The sequence below is a fragment of the Platichthys flesus genome, chromosome 10 (genome assembly GCF_949316205.1).
Source record: "Platichthys flesus chromosome 10, fPlaFle2.1, whole genome shotgun sequence".
NCBI classification, from domain to species: domain Eukaryota; kingdom Metazoa; phylum Chordata; class Actinopteri; order Pleuronectiformes; family Pleuronectidae; genus Platichthys; species Platichthys flesus.
The window spans coordinates 5,858,232-5,879,455 of NC_084954.1; the positions used below are offsets into that span (position 1 = coordinate 5,858,232).

Here is a 21,224-nt window from a genome sequence, read left to right on the forward strand (position 1 = left end):
CATCATCATCCATCCATACATCCTGAGTTAGGCAGTAATGAGAGCTGGGAATGTGCATCAACAACACACCCATCTTCTTTATTCTCAACTTCACACATGTAGAGTGAGAGAAGGTGAAAACAAACCCAGCGATGACAGAGGTTCAAAGGGATTGTGTTTAGTTTCCCGGTGAAACGGCCTTGAGCCCATTTTGTTCATTTCTTCTTCAAAACTCTCGGGACCGTCTCAAATAACAACGATCACATTGTGATGCAATGACGAGCTCAAGGACAGAAGATCCATCCTACCCTCTCGACGGTTCACCTTCTCTATGAGCAGCAAGCGACACCCGGATCGTTTTCACCTTGTGCAACTGTCGTGTCATCGTGACCGAATGTAAATCTGGAGACACAGACTGTAGAGGTGGTTTGTCTGCCTGCGCACAACAACATCATCGCAACTTTGCAAAATACATTCTACACGGTTGTGTGTTTGACCTCGAAAGGAGGGCGGAGACGGAAGATTGTGTGTTTTCATGGTTCGGATCATCAGCATGTTGATGGGGGTCATGTCTGCTGTGATCCCATTGAGACACGGCCTCCATTTTGTGCCGAACAATGTTGTGGTTCCAAACTTGTTCAAGAGAAAAAGGGGATGGATGTATTCCTTTTCTTTGAGGGATAAATATGAACTAAGTGTTTGACAGCTTGGAATTGATGAGACTAAGTTTTGAAGCTTTGTATTTTTTGTTTTGTGATAAATATAATATAATATCTTCAAACAGTGTTTTGAATTTTTTTTTTTTCAAACTGCAGCATTCAAATTCAAATTCGTGTCTGTTCTCTAAATGCAATTTGTTTTCCAGGTGCTGATAAAAAGCCTGGTGCAAAAAAAAAAGTTCTTGAAACATCGAAACTTTGAGTTTTGAATTTGCAAACCTTTATTTTGAAACTTTCACGACCTGCACGACTATAACAGACGGCTTTTTCGGCTATTCTGAGCTGAGTTAAGAGCCAGTTTCTTTGAGATTTGCCCACATTGGCGACCTTGGGAATCACTAACACTCCTCCTGACGTATGTATCAAAATGAATCGGCTTGTTTCTGATCAGCAGCAGCCACAAGGTTGATCATTTATCATTCTGTTCATGAAAGGCACGAGGGGGGACTGGAAGAGCACGTGCGCTTTACAGAGTCGAGCATCGATTCTTTTCGCTTACAGCATTCAGAATTTCCTCCTCATATTTTTCAATTCAATTAGCCGATTCAAAAGTCGACAGAGAAAATAAATGTGTGTATAAAAGCCTTCAATGGTCTCTTCACTGTGAGATCAAGAGAGGAGGACAAATCCACTGAGGGCAGCGGCATAGAAAACGTCTGAAACACAACATCGCAGGTTTGTACTGACAGCTGATGCATGTACGCAATAAAAGGAGAAAATACACAAACACACACACACACACACAGTGCACTCAGCAGTTCTTCTCTGTAACCATTCAGCAATTCAATAACAGATGGAAAAATGGCCCTGAAGGAAAACGTCTTTCTGTCACGGGTCTACTACTGCGCCCATCACTCCTCCTGCCTGCCACCTGATCCCATACATCTTTACACGATGAATTCAATAAGCACAGCCCAAAAACTGTGTTACTGCGTTGTAATTCTCATTAAGATACGGTTCAATAAATACTGCTGGCGTGGCAGATTACCAAGGAAGGCCGTCTCTCCTGAGAGCAGGGAAAACATAGCGTGTTTGATTCTTCAATAAGCAAATTTGTGTCTCGGTGTGTGGGTGGTTTGAGAGTCCTGAAAGCCCCCCCCCCCCACTCCACCCATCACCACCACCGCAAATTAAATTTTTCTGCTCACTGGGTAGATTAGGAAATATCCTCGTAGTAAACGTGCACGCTGGAATAAGAATGAAACAAATAATGGATGTTGGGTTCTCAAAAAAACACTATCCTCATACAACCCGAAAACTTTTGTGTGTTTGTGTGTGTGTGAGAGACTGACCTGTTTGTATTCGGACTCGCGGCCCACCAGCACCTGGAGCACGAAGCTCACCGGGTCCCCTCTCATTGGTGGGATCGTCTCCCATGTGATCTCGCACATGTTGCCCTCCAGCTGGTGCACTCTGGGAGCTGTTGGCGTCAAAGCACGAAATGAATCACGCGATCGATTTTTTTTCAGAATTGACACCACGAAGAGATGCATCCGTCTACCGGATATTTCTCTCTGTAATTGCAAACCTATCTATACTGCATCTATACGTGCACAGCTGTTTACTAGCCACTTATTTTTCATTGAATGCTAACATCCACCTCCCTGCTGGAGTCTAATTGGTCATTTCAGCACTAATGGTTTACAGTCCTGTCAATGGCTTTTAGCGTCCAGCTGTTTAAACTGCGCAGGTCCAGCATCATCCTCCGGGAGGTAAGCCACAACAAAAAGAACACATTAGTCATGCGGGGCAAATTTGTTTTTCAATATTTCTGCAAAGCAATAACATCCTTGGGGAGATAACGTTGTAAATAACACAACAACGATGGCGTGCATTAGCAGCTGAGCTACATGCAGCTTTACATTTAGCACCAGGGTCCTGCTCACTGATTCGTCTCAACCTCTTCCACTCAACGCAGTTTTGATCCCGGTCGGCCATTAACCATTTGATCGACGCATCATAGCTGAGCTGCATATTCACAGCGTTACAGTCATACCCATAATGCTTTGGGGTCGTTGTGGCTAAAACAGGTCGTCACCTCAATTTACAGCAAAGACCAAACACTTGAGGCCGTATTCAAAGAAACACGTCCTGTTGGCCTGTTAATGGATCAGGCCAATTTCAGGCCATTTAGCTGGATCTGGTGTCACAACCTCCCTCAACGTTCAAATATGTCTGGACTTTAATGCGTCACTAGATTAAAAGGCAAAGCTAGTTCTACGGTTAAGAGCTGTTATACACTTGACCTGACACTCACGTTTCACCCACAACAAACACAACAAACATCACATGATGCTTTTAAATTCACACTAAATTAATAAATGATATAACTTAGGTTAGCGACAGAACAAGTGGGTGTTTCTCTCTCATTTAAAACTATACAAATACCAACTAATGAAACACATTTCTCCCTGAATGCACTTCCAAACTATTTTATTTAGAAATGATTGGAAAGTAAGATTTCAGTTTGCCCCCCTGCAGCTTGTCACCTTCATCCAGGTTTGGTTTTCATTGCCGTTTGTCCGCCCTTCAGCAGAATTATGCAAAAACAGCAGAACTGGTTCTATTGAAACTTGGTTTGAAGGATGTGGTTTCTGGGCCAAGGAACAGTTAAATTACTTCTGGAGTGGATTTGATATAAAAGACGATTTTGGGACGTATTTTACATTGAGTTGTAAGATATTTGTTATGAATCTCTCATGAACCGAAGCAGATTTTGAAAATTGGCGAACTGTGTGCAGCCGTGTTCTAGTTTTTGTATTTTAGGCCCCAGGTTGTGACGCTACAGCAACTTCCTGTTCTTCATGTCTGCTTCTTTTGATCGGACAGAGCCACAACCGATTTACACACTGCGTAAGCCTTAAATTGTTAAGATACTGTTTAATGTAATCATCCAGCAAAAGCCACACTTTGGCCGGGGGAGTTTACCTTTGAGGGCCGGGGGCACAGACTTGGTGGTGCAGAAGGTGTGTGTGCCAGAGAACGGACCCTCCCCAGCGTCGCTGACGGCCTGTATTCTGAAGCTGTAGCTGCTGGACTCGATTAGCCGCTGGACCTTGTAGGTGTGGCTGGGGCCGCGGTAGATCGTCACGAACCTGGGACAGAAAACATCACAAAGAGGAGAAGGAGGGACAATGAGTCACAAAACCAAGAGAGAGAGAGAGAGAGAGAGAGAGAGAGAGAGAGATAGAGAGAGAGAAATCTGAGGAGGGCTGCATGAGAAAAGGGAGGTAGACAGGAGGAGGTAAAGAGAGAGTGATGATGCACAGATAAGATCACAGGGAGACGTATTGGACAAACCCACGGTTGAAAACTTGGATAACAAAAGCAGTGAAGAATGAGGCGTCGATATCTGGTGTGAAAGAATCAGTAAAGTTTCAAACACTTTAGACGTAATCGATTATTAGATGGATGTGTTTGGCCTTAACGGAGACTTGTGATGCCGTTTCAGTTTTTCATTCTGCTTGTGGGTTGGTCAGGATTTGTTGTCAATGTAGAAGTTCTGCAAAGTTAAAAAGCATAAATTTGCCTACACGTGTGTGAATCTATTGACCAATCACAACAGAGCGTGCCAGCTGGCCAATCAGAGCAGACTGGGCTTCAACCAGGCAGGGGGGGAGGCCTTAAAGAGACAGCAGCTAAACCAAGGCTGAGAAGAGGAGCTGCAGCAATGAGCAGTGTGAGGAAAGAGATGCATTTTCTGATAATTTGAGTCTGGAAACCTTTTCAAGTAATAACAATAAAAGTAATTAAAATGCTGAGTCTAAAACATGTCCTTCAAGTCTTAGTGACTCATCACAAAAAGCATTCACAGCATTAATAGATAGTGTTGGACGTCACTAGCTTTAGTGATATTACTCAGAGCCATAGCTTGAGTATGAATGAAGTATACATTGCAAAAAGTGTAAATGTAATAATATTTTCTTATTTATGCCATACACACCTGGTGTTAACATGTGTCTATCCAGTGTTTAGAACATTTGGTCTTTGAGCGTGGAGGTGAGATCTCATAATAAGTCATATTTTAAATGCCAGGGGTGAACGAACACATTCAGAGCTGTTCATTTGTGATCTTATCACAAAAACCCCGCTTTTAATATCAAAGTTTGCTTCGGGTATGTTACCCTGAGGTCTGATTGACTTGAATAACAAGGAGTGAGAAGTAACAGGGATTCTGATGGGAGAGAGGATATGGCTGCATCCTAAAAAATAAATAAACAAAAAGACAATGGTTATTTGTTAACCAACAGGATGAGAACTGACAGGCCCTGGTCACAAATCTGATGGAAAGAAGCTCCAGAGGAGTTTCTGGCGAGATTGGTGGACTGATGGACTGATGGAAACATAAGTTGGAGTGAGTCAGCGATAAATGGGGATTTTAGCTGAGGGGGGCATATTTATCTCCATTATCGGCTTTCAGCAACAACAAAAAAGTGAAGGCCTCAGAGAGCGAGGGAGTCATGGGAGAGAAGAGAAGGGCGAGCGGACAAGTGATGGAGGAGAGGAGGCAGCGAGGAAGTCAAAACGAGTTCTGTAGGAAGGCCTGAAATAAGGGAGGAGGGAGAGGGGTAATTATAAGAGGGGAGACGATGATGGAGGATCTGCATTGAGAGGAGAGAGGAAGGAGAGATGACGGATGCCATTGTTTCGTAGAATGTTTAAATTCTGGATGAGCTCTGATGCGTTTCTCTGGCTGATGTATGGCGCCATTAATCCTTCTCCTCACACCCAGACACCTCCCGTCTCCCCTTGTTTACCCTCTGTGGACTCTCAGCTAACGACTGCAACCCCCCCCCCCCCCCCCAAAAAAAAGCGTTTCGCAAATTGTATAATTATGAAGCCAACGCGTGTGTCCGTTTTTCCATCGTTAGGAGTCATGACCTCTTCTCGTTTGGCCGGAGCTGAGTGGCAGAGAATCAAAAACAATTAGCGCTCGGCACAGTGCAGCGCAGACTGGAAACAACACACACATAAAAAAAAATCACCAGGCCGCACTTAACGAGCCGAGCAATTAACCGCAACCAGGCGCAGAGGAGGACACAAGAGGTGAGAAACAGACAAAGACGCGTGATTTGTTCCGATTATTAACGCCCATGTTTTCTACGATGTAAATATTGGAATTGTTCTGTACTGATAACAAGAAATAGAAATGTATTTATAATGTCAGATTGGCCTTGTTTTGCTGCCGTGATGGAGATGCGGACATCTTGCTCTAACTCGACCAGCCCTTCGTTTTTTAAACAGAGTGCCCCGATCATTCAACTCAGGCTGAAAAGATAAAGCCCTTCAGGTTGGCATGATGTTATCCAGTCTCTTTGTAAACAGAAACAAAATCCTATTTCCAAAATAAAAAGGTCATGATGAACTTTTTGTTTGTCAAGTCCAACTCAGTAAACATGATGTGTTTAATTATTGCTTTACATCGACGTATCAAACATTAGAGTGGAGCTCAGGCGGCAATTCTCTGTCTGGACGTTTCCAAGCCTGAGAGGAAAGTGGGACCTGAACCCAACCCCCCCAAAAATCAAGTAGCCCATCAAATGTCACTGAATTGGACCCAAATACGATTATAATTGTCATTGTTTTTCTTAAAAATCTGCAACCGATGGGACCAGAAGAGTCCTAACAGTTGGAGATCTGGTCCCTGCAGGCTTGGGTCTGGAATCCACACTCTTTCATACGTGGCTCATTATCTTACACGGTTTATCAAACAGACAGAGAAACAACTTTTCTCAGTAGGTGACTAGGTGGGAAACGAGGGATGAAACCACAACAATAAGACCAAAGAGGGATATGTCTTTACTTTTAGCCTGAGGGATAAACAAAGTCGGCCTGACTGACAGATGGGTGGAACGTGTATCGATGGAGAATTAAAGAAGCAATTTTGGGTGCATGACATGATGGAGGGATTGAATTTAGGAAAGTCTGAAGGACAGAGAATTGGATGGAAGATGGATGGATGGACGGGGGCGGGCTGTATGAATGAATAGTGCTTATGAGTGACGGCACCTGAGCTTTCCCCTCAGTGCATGTTCTCCCACCTGCATCCATCTAAAAAAAATCCATTGTGTCACAAGGTTGAATCCCTTTTTTCTTGCATGTTGCCATGGCACCCTTACACTGCCAGTACCCCTGCCAGAAGGCATTTTGAGTAAATTCAAAGTGAGTCTCATTTCGATGTGAAAATCAAACAAACTCGGTCGGCTTTTAAAGGGCAAAAACCGGGCAGCGGGGGAGCGAGGAAAACAAGTGGAAATGCGAAAAAGCTGTGCGCGGGGGAAGAGCGGAAAACCAGCAACAAGTCTGCAAACAGGGAGATAGGAGTGAAAGAGGGGGTGGGAGGAGGAGGAGAAGAAGAAAAAAACGAGGGATTCAATATTGTGAACCTGTGAAAACCGCTATTTATTTATTTTTTTCAGCTAATGCACTAATAAAGAAGACACGGCAGAGCGGACAGGGGAATAACAGAGGGGGGGGGGGGAAGAGGAGGTGGGAGGCAGGATGTTTATGAAATGGTGTGCACATGTCTGCAGAGTAACCTGTAGAGGTGAAGTCACCTTTCTAACAATAACATAGGATGAATAAATCTGAACAACATCAGTCGGGGACGTGCAGCAGAGTCAAAAAAACCAACAGACATAAAAAGAAATCTATAAAAATTTATGTTTGCCGAAATATCCACTGGCAACATGATGGGTTTCATATCTTTTAATGGGATTATCTGGCTGCCATGGCAATTTCACCATTAATAATAATACCTGCTAAGTGGAATGACAAAGAGGAGGAGCTTAGAGGGAATGGTGCCTTTTGATAACCTTTTATACTCAGACACACACAGACACACACAGTCACACACAAACGTACATTGATTTCCTGGAGACAAACTCTAGCCTTGAACATAGTTACTACCTACCTTACCCTTACCTTAACCTTAACCTTAATCTTAACCTGAACTTCACTTAAATTTGAAACACGTCTTCACCTTCAAATTGTATTATTTACATAGAGGGACATCCTGTCTGTCCCCATAATGTGAGATAGATTCAGGTCCCCAATAGGTCCCCACCCCCCCAACCCCCCACACACCCACAAAGTGACGCAACAGCTGTGAATTCGCCTAAACGATCACCAGTGGCTGCGACTAATGAATCCTAAGTAAAGACAATTAGGCTGAAACAGTCCGGAGTCACACGTCGCCATTCAGCCAATTACAGACCTGATGGACGGTTACCTCATGGAGCAAATGGGGGAGATGAAGAGGAGAGAGCGAAATACCGTGTGTGTGTGTGTGTGTGTGTGTGTGTATGTTTGTGTGTGTGTGTGTGTGTGTGTATTTGGGCTGATTGGAGACACTGCCAAGGGTGTCTTTACTAAATTAACTGGGTTTGTATCTGAATATATCATCTTGTTTATGGTCCCTCCGGCTCACAGCCTTCTAGTAACTGACCACATCAAATCCACGCTCACAATACAACCCTGAGAAAGTGATTAGCTTCCTTAAGTGAATTCTATGAAACCTTCACTGTGATCCTAATGCATATTAGGAAAACTCAATCAATTCAAATATTAGGTTACATAAAAGAGTTCCCTGGTTATGTAAAAAGATCAGATACTTCCTTATTATGACTCTTGACATACTTCCAACCCCCCCGCCCCCCCCCCCTGTGGGATTTTATGAACAGTTATGAACAGAGAGTTTGCAAAGTTTCACTTTTTAAATTAAAACAATTAAAATTGATCTGTCTACGTTTTCATTAATCGGCAAATTCTGCTGTATATGAAGTGATGATAAATCAAACAAGGGACAGTTTGATTTAATTCACTGAGTCCCACTTGAATAAAACGCATAATAAAGTTTACTATCAGAGATCGGGCTAAACTTAGAAATCTGTGAGAAATCTGCTTCTCCTGTAAAAAGCCACTTTAGATCACTTCAAAATCTTTATATCTGAGACATAATAGAAAAACTGATATATATATAGATACACTAATGCCAAGCATTTAATGGTTTTATAAAGAGTACAGTGTTGTTTATATGTGAATAATATAAGGAAATGATACCGAAACTGGACTGACTGTAATTAATCCAAAATATTATCAACTCTTTCATCATATTTGACTCCAGAATGAGCCACACTATTCATATACTCAGATTAAACAAATAAATCCCCCCCCCCCATCAATTTAAATCTATTGCAGGTAAAAAATAAATTACAGGATGATTCACAAAACACCATCAGCACCAGGTTTGGTGAGAACAGACGTTAGCATGGACACAGATGCTTCCAAATATAAACACTCATCAAAGTTAAAATTAAAAATAGCAAATTAGACTCTCATCGCTGTGAAAGCCATTTTCATTTAAACTAGATGGGAGTGTGTTTGTGCCTACGTGTGTGCATATGTGATTGTATGAATGTGTGTGTGTGTGTGTGTGTGTGTTGCAGAGGCTAACAGATCCCAGCCTGCCACCAGCTGTTCTCTCTCCCATTCCAGTGGTGCCAAGGTACCTGGGACTTGATGCCAGCCAAGCCTTAATTCCCACACTGATACCCATTCAACCATAATGGCAGAGGGCGAGATAATGGGGAGGGAGCACGACAAATCTGACAGGAAGCGTAATGAGGTAAACGTGGCTCAGTCTGTTTCCTGCCTCGTCCTTCGTCCCGTTCTCAATCTCACTGCTTCTGTCTCTAACATCAACTAAAACAATTCCCTCCTCATGCTCTTTCTTTATACCCGTGTGTCTAACCTCCTGTCATTTAGTCGAGGGTCATGTTCTGCTCCTTCTCCTCCTTATTCCTCTAATTCTGTCTCTACCTGATTCTCTCTCTCCTGCTCGACCCGTCCGTTAAATGGAGGGTTAATTGTTGGAAGCTGTATCCCGGCTGGTTCTAAATGCCCTCAACGTGTCTGCTCCCTGGTACATCTGGTTACTGTGTCCACACACACCCACACACACACACATACTTGTGTTTGTGTGTGTGTGTGTGTGTGTAGTATTGACCTTCTGGGTCTTGATTTGCTCTGTTGATTAGCTATGGGTTAAGGAGAAAGTGGCCAAGAGGCTCGAGAGCGAACCACTACGCAGGACTTCATCGTTTCAATGTGGCTTCACAAGAGTCGAAGGTTTGAATCCACTTGTTAAGTGTGACGTCATGACAATTTGTTTTGCAGGTGTATTTAATCTAGTCCACAATCTGAGATCAACAACTACAGGAAGGGACACAGCTCTGCAGCTTCTTGAAAATACAAGGGCTTGGACCTGGAAATGGGAAGCGCCCATCACAACTCTAACCAATCCCCACTAATCTGTTCAGACGTATGAAGAGAGTGGAGAACATTTAGAATCAGGAACACAACCTACAGAATAAAGTGTGTGCGTACAATTGGAATGGGAAAGTACAGTGAAAGAGGGAATGAAGAGAAAATCAAATACAGTTTTGCACTGATTTCAATCAGCAGAGTATAAAGACATCTGAGACTCTGCGATACACTGCCTAGATGTCCAGTGTGAACTGTGGACTATAACTACAGCCATTTCCACCATTAGAATTTTCTGGGTGTAGGGTAGCCTATGATGTAATAGAGGGTCTACAGGAGGGGCTGTGATAGAGGGTGTTAAAGTCAAGAAACAGAGCATGAACATGAGGTTGTTGTTTCCTTTCTTGAATGTAATTGTGCGTTTTGGGGATATTTGATGTTTTATCTTTGACATTTGAAACAATAAACCACAATCCTCTCTCAGTCATAACCATGCAAGCTGCGTGCACTCCACCTGTGGTTCTTGTCCTCCATCTGCAGCATGTAGACCACGTCTTCGGCGAGCAGGGCCCGCGTGTGGCTGACGTTCTCGCCCCACTTCAGCTTCAGGCTCTGAGGGCCGGCCGCCGAGCACTCGAGCGGGGGCGGGGCCGGGGGGAGGGGCCGTGTCCTGGCCTGCAGGGTGGGACTCGCGGGACTCGAGCCGATGTCATTCACCGCCTGGATCTGTACGCTGGAGAAAGCACAGAGAGAAGAGGATCAGGATTTCGTTCGTGACAAAGACAAAATCTTTTATCGATTTAAAAAGGAGAGGTCTTTGTTAACGGTGAAGAAAGCAACATGGCTGCCGCTGCTAGTGCCTCATTTCAGTAGGAACATGAGCAGGGGTTAATGTCATGACCCAGAACTGGACTTTTTGTTCCATGTTTTTCTCCGTGTGTTTACAGACCTATTTGTCTAATGGTGGGGTAATTTACAGCAAAGAGGCTGATCCAGTCTTTACGCTTTGACCTAGGATCTATCCGCCCCCCCCCCCCCCCCCCATTACGATTCTATTTACTCGGCGGTGATCAGACTTCAATATGTCAGAGGAGTTGGCCCAGCTTTTCTCTGAATATATATTTATATATACATAACAAACATTACGGATAGAATGATTTACTGTTTTGAAAGAACATTTGTCCGATGCCACGTGTGTGCTGCCAATTGAAAAGCACTAACAGTCATTTTTTCCAGCCTGCTGCCTTTCTCCTTGATATCCGTCTAACTTGCACACCTATTTCCTGTCAATGTCTGATTAGCATCCGTAACGGAGAGGCGCCTCGGCTCGAGAGGAACAACCATCTGACATTTGATTGCTGATACTGTGTAACTGCAACCTTTCGTTCTAATCCATTCGTCCGGGTGAAGCCGGAGGAGAAAGGGCAATGCTCCTCCATCTATCATCCATCCATCCATCTGCAATTATGCAGCGGGTAATGAGACGGCAGGTGAGCAGAGATTGAAAATGAAGGGACTGAAAGGTAAAGAATCTCAGCTTTTGATGAAGATGATGAGGGACTGTATTTAGCCACTAACACTTTTACTTAATTGGGTTCCAACAGATGCTTGATGAAATGTATTGTGTTTTATTGAAGTAAATCAAAATAAAGATGACTCTGAATATGATTCTGAACAAAAGGCTGATACGTCAGGGGTCAGAACCTTTATCTGAAATAAAAATTGTTCTCTGCCATTCAGTTTTTTCTCTAAAATCATTCATTACAAGCTCATGAGGACTAAGATTTAAAACTCTCAATAAAAACATGTGATTGTATTTGAAAAAAAAAATTCCAAATACAATCAAATTTGGAAAAAAAATTATAATAATTGAATTCATTATTTACGGGTTCTATTATTTAAAGTTTTTATGTTTTTAAACATTAAAGTTACTTTGATTCTCTTGGACATACAACTGTTGTGCTGCAAGGTCACATGTGACCTCGGAACAGGTGTATTTTCATCCTGCACTGGAACAGCTCCACTCCCAACAGAGCAAACAACATTTGCTTTGGTCCTTCACAAAACCATACACACAGATAAAATGAGAATAACATTATTTGAAGTACCCCACTCCTGTAAATAACAACCTGCATTACCGTCACTGCCAAACACACACAAACTCCCACTGATGAGCACGCATGCACACAAACACACACAGTGTTCTGCCTCAGTCGCAGCTCGATTATGCAAGAGAGCAAAGTGACATTGGACAAAAACAACCTGAGAATGAAAACAATGGCGTGTGATCACTCCCTTTTCACGTGGGCCCCTACCCTGGAAACCCTGTCTTTTTCCACCACATTCACACAACACAAACACACAATCACTGGATTGTTTACAGGGACAAGACAGCAGAAGCCAGTGCTAAATGTCACCAAGTGGTTGTTACCTGCTGCTTCCGTGAGCATCCACTGCTCAGGCAAACATCACAGAAGCTACTCCCAGTTACTACTACTACCAATAAACATATACAGTATATAAATATATGATGTATGCTTATTCAGTATATACGTGTATACTATATGTACAGTATATAAATATATGATGTATGCTTATGCAGTATATATGTTTATATTATATATACAGTATATAAATATAAGATGTATACTTATACAGTATATACTTCTATACTATATATACAGTATATGCTATATTCTCATAGATGCAGACACAAATGCTAGAGTTGTTGTAATGATAATTTTGGCATGTAAGTACACAACCAGCGATATGTATACAAACATACATGTACACACATATACATTTATATAAACACACACACGTGTAAAGCATGCAAACACATATTTACTTATCCTTGAAAAAAACTGAAATACTACAATATAAGTGTAAGTGAGATGGTGGCTTGCGACTATTTTTCCATGTCATTCGATTTTAAAGGGACATCCAATCAAGTATTTCCCCTCAGCCTCAGGAGTAGTGACCATCATCGACATAGATCAGAGTTATTTGCGTACCTGTACTCGGTGTCCGGCTGCAGGCCTGTGACCAGGTGACTCGTCCCTGACTCCACGGAGATGGTCTGCTCGTCCACGGTGATGACGTAGGAGGTGATGTCCGCCCCGTTGCTGTTGGGCTCGTCCCACTTCAGGAGGAGGCAGGTAGACGGGGAGTGCCCCGACTCAGAGGAGGTGGGGAGCTCCAGGAGGACGAGGGGCGAGATCTGGTCGGGAGTCGTCGCCGGGGTCCTGAAACTCACCTGCTCGCTGTAGAGGCCGGCGCCCGCCTGATTCACCGCCTGAACGGGGGGGGGGGGGGGGGCAAAAAGAAAATACAGAGATTGTGAGATGGCGGGTGAAGATAAGGGTGAAGGGATGATTGACAGAAGTGGGAGTGAGGGACATGTGTACGGAGAGGAGGTGAAGAGAGGGATGAAGGGAGGAGGACGAGTAAATACAAAGACTTAACAGAGAGTAGGAGAGGAGAAGATGAAAACAAGAAATCCTGCAGAGGCAGATTAACTCCAAATGAGTTGTGAACGAAGATAAGTCAATTTCTTTTGCTGTGTGACACATTAATATTCACCTGAAGCCTCTCGTCTTAAATGCTTCTCAATCGTTTTTGATTTGCAATATCCTTTGTTTATAGCCTCACACAAACCAGGACAAAATGAATCTACTGTTTTTTTCTTGATTCTGAAAGCCTAAACTAAAATAAAGAAATAAAACGAAAACTTAAATGGTTTTATTTTAATCTGAATGCGAAATGAGCACTGGAGCACGACCAGAAATCTCTCCTGAAGGTGATGGATTTATTCTAATTTAAATAACTCAATAAATGCAACACTTCCGAGAACCCAGGGAGCACGTATTTCAAAGTATAAAAAAGTGTCACAGCCACTTTCCAATAACACAACAACAATAATAACTTGAGTCCACATCACAGAGTCGAGGAATAACTCGACTCTGTGAGCACTTACAGAGAAGTCTCGACTTACTTCTTTGTCCAGGCAGTAAACAGTGGACATACCCCGAGGGTCAGAGACGAGGACTTATTTATTTTCAAGTAGTATTTCTGATTTATCCTCAGCTGTCGAATATATATTTTAGCCCAAAAAACAAAGCCTCCAGATAAACCTCGGCTGTGCTGCAGTGTCCCTTCTACCTCAAGGGTGAACGTCCACCTGTCAAATATGGAACAATAATGAAGCATCTACACAAGCAGCTACACAACCTGAGGGGTCAATTCCAGTTCGACCCAAACAGAGCGTCTTGTGAGAGAGAATCGGATATTCTTGTTGTATTCTTACACACACACACACACACAGACACATGTGCACACTGCTGCATCAATGCACATAAGGGCATGAAGATGTATTGTGTGCACATACACACAAAATCAAATAACTGACGGTGGGATGACCTTGACCTGTTCTTAGACTTAAATAAATTAACCCATAAAGGGTAAGAGCCATAAAACATACATTTATTGGACATGTGTGTGTGTGTGTGTGTGTGTGTAGATATTGATGCATGAGCTTAAGAGTCAGGGCACTTGACAAAATCAATTATTATAAGTCTCTTGTCTCTTGTCTCTGTTCATTTGTGTGTGTTTCTAACTTGTGATGCTTCCCTTTGGCTGATATTTGTATTGAAATGTTTTTTGTTTTTTCCCCTCCACCAAGGTTGTTATGTTTTCACCCCTGTGCGGTTTGTGCAGTTGTTGATTTGATCATTTTCGAGCAGGATTACGCAAAAACTACCCAACTGATTTTCCACGAAATTCAAACAACCTATTTGGACAAAAGGGGGCAGATCCAGGACTCGGTAACATTGTGAAAGAGGAGGTTTTTTTTGTATGTGAGAAAGCAAATGTTCAAGTCAGAGGCTCCGGATAGTCAAACTCCAGATGGTGTCTGAATGAGTCGATGTGAGAACACAGCAGGGAAACAGCTGGATGTTTCTAAAGCTCGACCGAAAAAACGAAATGAAGACAAAATATCTCAGGATGAAAAAGAGACACAGACGAGGATGCCAACTGTGTTGATGTGCTGTTAACACAACCCCACAGCAGAATCAATACAACATGTCGGGCCTCCTGCTTGCCCCCCCCCCCTCGTCTGACCGCTCCAGAGATTCGTAGTTATGAACACGTTTGACTGTTGCGTTGATCGTATGTCATTAAGGTAAACAAATTATGAGTTTGTGTGTCTGCATATCTGTGTTCGTGCATCATCCATGCCCCTTCCCCTTTCCTGTATGCAAACACCCGTGTGCCTGTGCATGAATGTAGGTTGGCCCGTTAGTGGAACGTGATCGCCCATGATTGTGTTGAGGGGTGTGTGTTCTTCTGGTTGTGTCACCTGTAGCCTGCAGCAGTAGTCTGTGGCAGGCGTCAGATCTGACAGCTCGCACTGTGTGGCCGATCCGCAGTAGATCAGCTCCATGGGCTCCTCCTCCCGCGCCCACTCCAGACGATATTCGGAGATGTCTGTGCCCGAACCCTCGGGACTCTGCGACACACAGAGACACACACACAAACTCAGCTCAGAGAAATCAATGGGAACTTGGAATAAAAAAAAGCAAATCGGCCATAAATTATTCTGAAATACAGACAGGCTTGATTTAATTTCAGATACAACACCAAGGACTTTATTTCATTTTCAAAACATGATCCAGGGAAAGCTGAGGTCCTATGATAAATGGTCTGTTGGCTGAACTAGTGAACAACACACCATGCACACAAATTCAAAGCTGCAGGTTCTCAGGTCAGGGGAGTTTGGGCATTTTGTAGACAGATTATAAAAATGTGTCCGTTCCGTCTCTTTCTGTCTTGTCTTGGTTTTCTATGCCCATACAAGTCCTTTCTTTCCCTTGATTAATATGGTGTGTGATTTCTGTGTGTTTGTGTGTGTGTCTAGGGGATGGAGGGGTACTCACCTCCCAGTTAAGCGTTACACAAGTGTTGTTCGTGAGAGTGATGAGTGGCGCCCCACACTGGCCAGGAGGACCTGCTGCTGTCGTCACCACTGTGGGGTCAGAGTGTGCGCCCAACTGCAAGAGAGACACACACATCAACAATTAGAGGTGTGTGTGTGTTACCCGCCTGTCTGTGTGAATGTGTGAAACCGTGAGTTGTGTGTTTTTGTACGGTTACGTGAGCTGTTTGTTCGGTGTTCCCTGCTTCCTATTTTAAAGTGTGTGTGTGTGTGTCTTTGTGTGTGTGGTGTGTGTGTGTGTGTGTGTGTGTGTGTGTGTGTGTGTGTGTGTGTGTGTGTGTGTGTGTGTGTGTGTGTGTGTGTGTGTGTCTGTGTTTGTGCCAATCAGCCGGTCTGAGCTCCAGTTGACTCTTGTCTGTGAGTATAATCAATCAAGTGTTAGCTCCAGTCTGTGGTTCACTCCAATCCAAACACCACCACTGCTCAGACTGTCGGGGACACTTAATACCTGCTGGCCCCTGTTTGTGTGTACATTTGTATGTTGTGCTCCAAATGGCCGTTAAACAGTGTATTTAATGTTTCTAAACTGAAAATAATGACTTTATTTTATGGTCCCTGCTGAAGGCTTTTCCATTTCTTTATTTTCGTGATAATTCCTGAAGACATTCCCGCTGTGTGCACCAGTGAATTTCCTCACCCCCGCCTCGTTGGCAGCCCGCAGTCGGAAGCTGTACGTGGCTCCGGGTAGCAGACTGCCGACCGTGCATTGCAGCTCCGCCCCGTGGTACACCTCCGCTGGCTTGGCGTCGCCCTCGCTCATCTCCAGGCTGAACACACACTCCTCACACACGGCATCACACACGGGGGAGTCTGAGCACAGAGGCAGAGAATCAAAGATCAGACTGAGGACACGTATTCGAAACGCAGCCAAGCACCAAAGGTACAAATTAAATTTGTGTCAGCCCAGACTCATTATACCGGAGTGAAGACTTTGAAGGAATTGAATGAAACGTACTTAGTGTATTTCCTAGCAAAGTGGAAGTAATCACAATACTGACAATTATTACAGTTTGACACTATCTCCCTTTCTGCTCCCTTGACATCTTGAATACAAAAATGTCATCACTGCCTCATTGTGCGACAAATTTGAAGGTTTTCCTGATATGTCGCTTTCACAAGAACAGGAAGGAAGAATGGACGGACATGTGTCTCTGTCCACAGCTTTCTCTGTGCGATGGAAATCAGTCAGTCACTCAGATTCTATTACAAGAGCCCATATTCACAAATCACAATTAGGTGAGACATCCTCGGCCTTTAACCAGTGACTAGGGACAGACATTAGAGCAAACGATCTTGTGTAGTAATGTTTAAAGCATTTATATAAACTTGAGAAGAGTCTTAAAGTCTTCTATAGAAACAATTTCAAGATTCATTCAAGATAGCGTTTCGTTTTCAGGGACACGTGTTTACGGATCAGTCCTTCAGGTACATTTATAATGGGGGGGGGAAGCCCCACCAACACGTTCTCTCTGACCTTCAGCTCCAGCCAATCGTGAAATATGGCCAGCGCTGCCTGAATGTGAGCTGATTAGAGCTGTGGCCAGCTGTATTAGACCGGCTCAACCATGAGCTTCCTCCTCGGTCCAGGCCGGCAGAGTTCGCCTGCCAACAAATAACGACACTAATCTGCAATAATTGGCCGACGTTCGGGGAGTGAAGTCAGATATGAGGCGAGGTAAAGGCGGTTAATGAGCTCAATTAAGGCTCAATTAGGCCCAAACATGGCTGACTGAGGTTACATTAGAGCTGGCCAGGAAACCTATTCAACTGCCAGAGGGCGATTTGGCCGACCTAACGTGAACACATTCTGGAGGATAAAGCTAAACACGGCGTACGTGTGTGTCTGCACTCACCCCATTCTAACTGCACCTCCTTGTGTTTGGCTTTACCCACAATCCTTGGCGGCTTGCAGGGGCCTGGCGGCACGTTTGACGTACGGACCGGAACACCGACGGTGCACTTCAGGAGCAGAGACAAACACAACGGAACAAAAGAGAGGAGGAGGAGGAGGAGGAGGAGGAACAATAATTAGACACCATCTGATTAGTAAGAGTTACAGGCCCTTTGTTCAATATGTGTTTGCGTTTTTTTCGATTTTCTCACAATGCTGATGATTCATGGTGAAAATTCAAAGTTCAATTAAGACAACCACTTTAAACTTGTGTAATTGTGTGTGTGTACAGTATGTTTGTGTGTGTGTGTGTGTGTGTGTCTTACCTGGCTGTGTCCCCCGGTGGTGATGCTACACACACGTAGGCGGTACAAGGTCCCAGGTGTCAGGCGCTCACACATGCATTCTGTTGCCGGGCCGCTGTACGCCACCTCCCACTGGCCCGCTGCACGCACGCCAGCAAATCGCACAACAGAAGAGACAACACACGATTACACAACCGATCGTATATGCAGGCAAACAAATATTAAGCTTATACATCTCCTGCCCTCACGTATGTATTTCTGCGGCCGACCCTAGTTATTTTCTCCCAGAAATAGAATCTCATTGTATTTAACACATGCACAACATTGTGTTGATGTTTGTGGCACAATAACAGATTGTGTGGGCTCCTGAATTGACAGCAGGTTGTGTTTACACCGCAGAACTGAAGGCTAATGCATTGTGATTACGTAACATATGCTTTGTATTTTTTCCAACACTATAAAGTGGATTCAAGTGAACGTCCAACAACGTGGAAGCAACAGTGACTGTTGTATGGAACTGACTTTCTCAGTTTATTTAAACATCCGTTACAGAGCAGTAACCCCCCCCCCCACACACACACACACACAAACACACACATTTGATTAATCACAAAAAACACAAAGGGATGATTCAGAGTCGTCCTGAGACACTGGTTGTCAGAGGGATGAAGGACCAATAAAGGGATTATAAAGAACAGTATGATGACGCCCTGACCTTTGACCTCAATGAGATGAATGTTATCACTTCATTATTTTATCCTATTAGAAATCTGTCTGAATATTTTCACAGCTGGTGTTTTTATTCTCAAATTACAGCTCCCAAAATGTGTTTGGTGACATCACAGGGATCTTTGACCACCAAAATCGAAAACATCCGAGGACAAGTAATAATTCTTATAATAATAATCTGTATTTAAAGAGCAGTTCTCAGATTCGGAATTACTAGGAAACAAGGAAATTCCCTCAAGGTTTTCCAGAGATGTTTTGTTCAAAAACAGGACGGACAGAGGGACAGAGGGACAGAGGGACAGAGGGACAGAAAATAATACAAAGTGCCTCGGCCCTCAGATGTCTCCGATCCAGAGGCCTGAGTAATGTTTGGCTGTGAGATAAGTAAGAAACTGAATTAACAGAGTACATCAATTAAGACTAATTAACCAGCTAAGTCCAAGGCAGTGTTGTATCGTTAAAAAAAGAAGATTGTCCTCCTGTTCATCCTGTCTTTCATGTGACTGAGAACAAATTAAAGTAAATCATGTCCCGTTCCCCGTCGCTGTCGCATGAACTCAGAGACACGAGAGAACACTTAGTTTTCCTGGAGAGCAGATCCGAGGCAATCCAGGCGCTGCTGTGTTTTAAATTGATGCTAACCATCAGTGAATTATGGATGCTACTGCTCTTAGGGGGAGTAAGTGAGGGCAATGGACACGGGGTACAGTGGAGAGGGGACACATGGTACATTTTGTGCTCATTTTTTTTTTACAAGACCTCGGACCGAGAACAAGCAGCTAAATGAGCTGAATGTATGGAGTGGGGGGACAGGGGGACAAACAGAGGGACGGGGGGACAAACAGAGGGACGGGGGGACAGACGGAGGGACGGGGGGACAAACGGAGGGACGGGGGACAAACAGAGGGACGGGTGGACATCGTACCTTCGGAGCAGCCCTCTGAGACCTCGAGCAGGTACGTCAGAGCCTCTGAGCCCCCGTTGTCCTGCGGAGGATCTGTGGAGGGATTCATTTTAATCACATATAAACATCATAAGCAACAGTCTAGATAAAGTATATAACAATTTCCCACATAAAGGCTTCCGGTAAAGAATTAACATATATTAGTGAAGTGTTGTTGGATTTGGTTAGAATAAAGGGTCAGAGCCCGATGAGCCTCACAAAGTCCTCATAACCTTTTTGACTTTGTAAACAGGTGTTTTTCTATATTTCTACTGTTTTTAAGAACTAGACTCATTGTCCTTGAATATAAAATAGAACATTTTCATTTGCCTGCCTCGAGGAGGATACATTTCAACCCCTGTCCATTTGTTTGTTGGTGTTGAAAGCAAGATCACAAAAAAAACTACTGGACAGTTTCCATCGAGCCTTATTGAAAGGATGTGGTGCGGGTCAGGGAAGAACTTATTACATTTTTAAATGGGGAGCCAGGAGTTATATTTAAAAAATGTGTGATGTTTTTAGGGCATTTTCTGACACTTTATGATTTTCCAGAGAATAATGAATGGATGTTGAATAAAGAAAAACATCAAGCACATTCCGAAGACTGATATTTATACGTCTGTGCAATTAGGAGCAGCCTGATTGGGTTCAAGGGGACTTTTGGGCTTCGGCTGAGGTAGACGCTCGGCTGAGTATTTTTCTATTCTAGTTTTTTTTAATCATTTCGCTGCCAAATAAAAAAAAAGCCTTGATTTTCTTGCTTTTGAAGTTATAAGAAATAACTAGTGTGTGAAACTATCTCTAAAAACCTCAATTTCATGATCATTTGGAGAATTTGCGTTTAGCTGGATTATATTCTTCTGGTTGTAATGGTGTGTTAGATGGTGGAAATTATGCATTTTACATGAGGTGTGTATATTTTTACCTGGATCTTTTGAGTGTGTATGTGTGTTATGAATATTGTCGTGCGTGTGGCAGTCAACGTGTGTATGTTTACCCCATGTGACGCTGAACCCGAAGGGCGTGGCTGCAGTGACACAGGGTGTGGATGGAGGGCCTGGTTTGTCTGGATTGGTGGTGCACACCAACACCTCGCTGGGACTGCTCTTTCCCTCCATGTTCGATGCTATGAGCTGAGGAAGAGGAAGACAGAGGCAGGCCGGTGAGAAGCAGGGGAGAGGCAGATGAAGAGGGTGCCCACATGCATGGACGTACACGTGAGGTGTTGTTTGAGGTGACGGAGTCAAACACATGCAGACACTGGCAGAGATCTCCAGTGGGAACATTTTCTTTCAGAATGTCCTCGCATTATTAGCGGCTACAACAGCTTTGCCTTGAATTGCCTTGTTTCACTACTCCTGAAATTGCAGCCAATCCTCCGCTGGTAAAACACTGTAAT

The 21,224-nt window shown here is 43.7% G+C and overlaps 1 protein-coding gene across 1 annotated transcript in view; it reads right to left on the reverse strand.

Moving 5' to 3' along the window:
* The window catches only part of fndc3ba (fibronectin type III domain containing 3Ba), a 94,328-nt gene that overhangs the window by 5,266 nt on the left and 67,838 nt on the right, over window positions 1–21,224 (reverse strand). The window contains exons 16-26 of the mRNA XM_062397481.1: window positions 20,823–20,958; window positions 19,808–19,879; window positions 18,175–18,293; window positions 17,811–17,916; window positions 16,595–16,767; window positions 15,899–16,012; window positions 15,322–15,471; window positions 12,977–13,257; window positions 10,477–10,695; window positions 3,627–3,793; window positions 1,991–2,118 (exon numbers count right to left, since the gene is read on the reverse strand). Of these exons, the coding sequence (XP_062253465.1) occupies window positions 1,991–2,118; window positions 3,627–3,793; window positions 10,477–10,695; window positions 12,977–13,257; window positions 15,322–15,471; window positions 15,899–16,012; window positions 16,595–16,767; window positions 17,811–17,916; window positions 18,175–18,293; window positions 19,808–19,879; window positions 20,823–20,958 (1,665 nt within the window). The remainder of the gene's footprint in view (window positions 1–1,990; window positions 2,119–3,626; window positions 3,794–10,476; window positions 10,696–12,976; window positions 13,258–15,321; window positions 15,472–15,898; window positions 16,013–16,594; window positions 16,768–17,810; window positions 17,917–18,174; window positions 18,294–19,807; window positions 19,880–20,822; window positions 20,959–21,224) is intronic.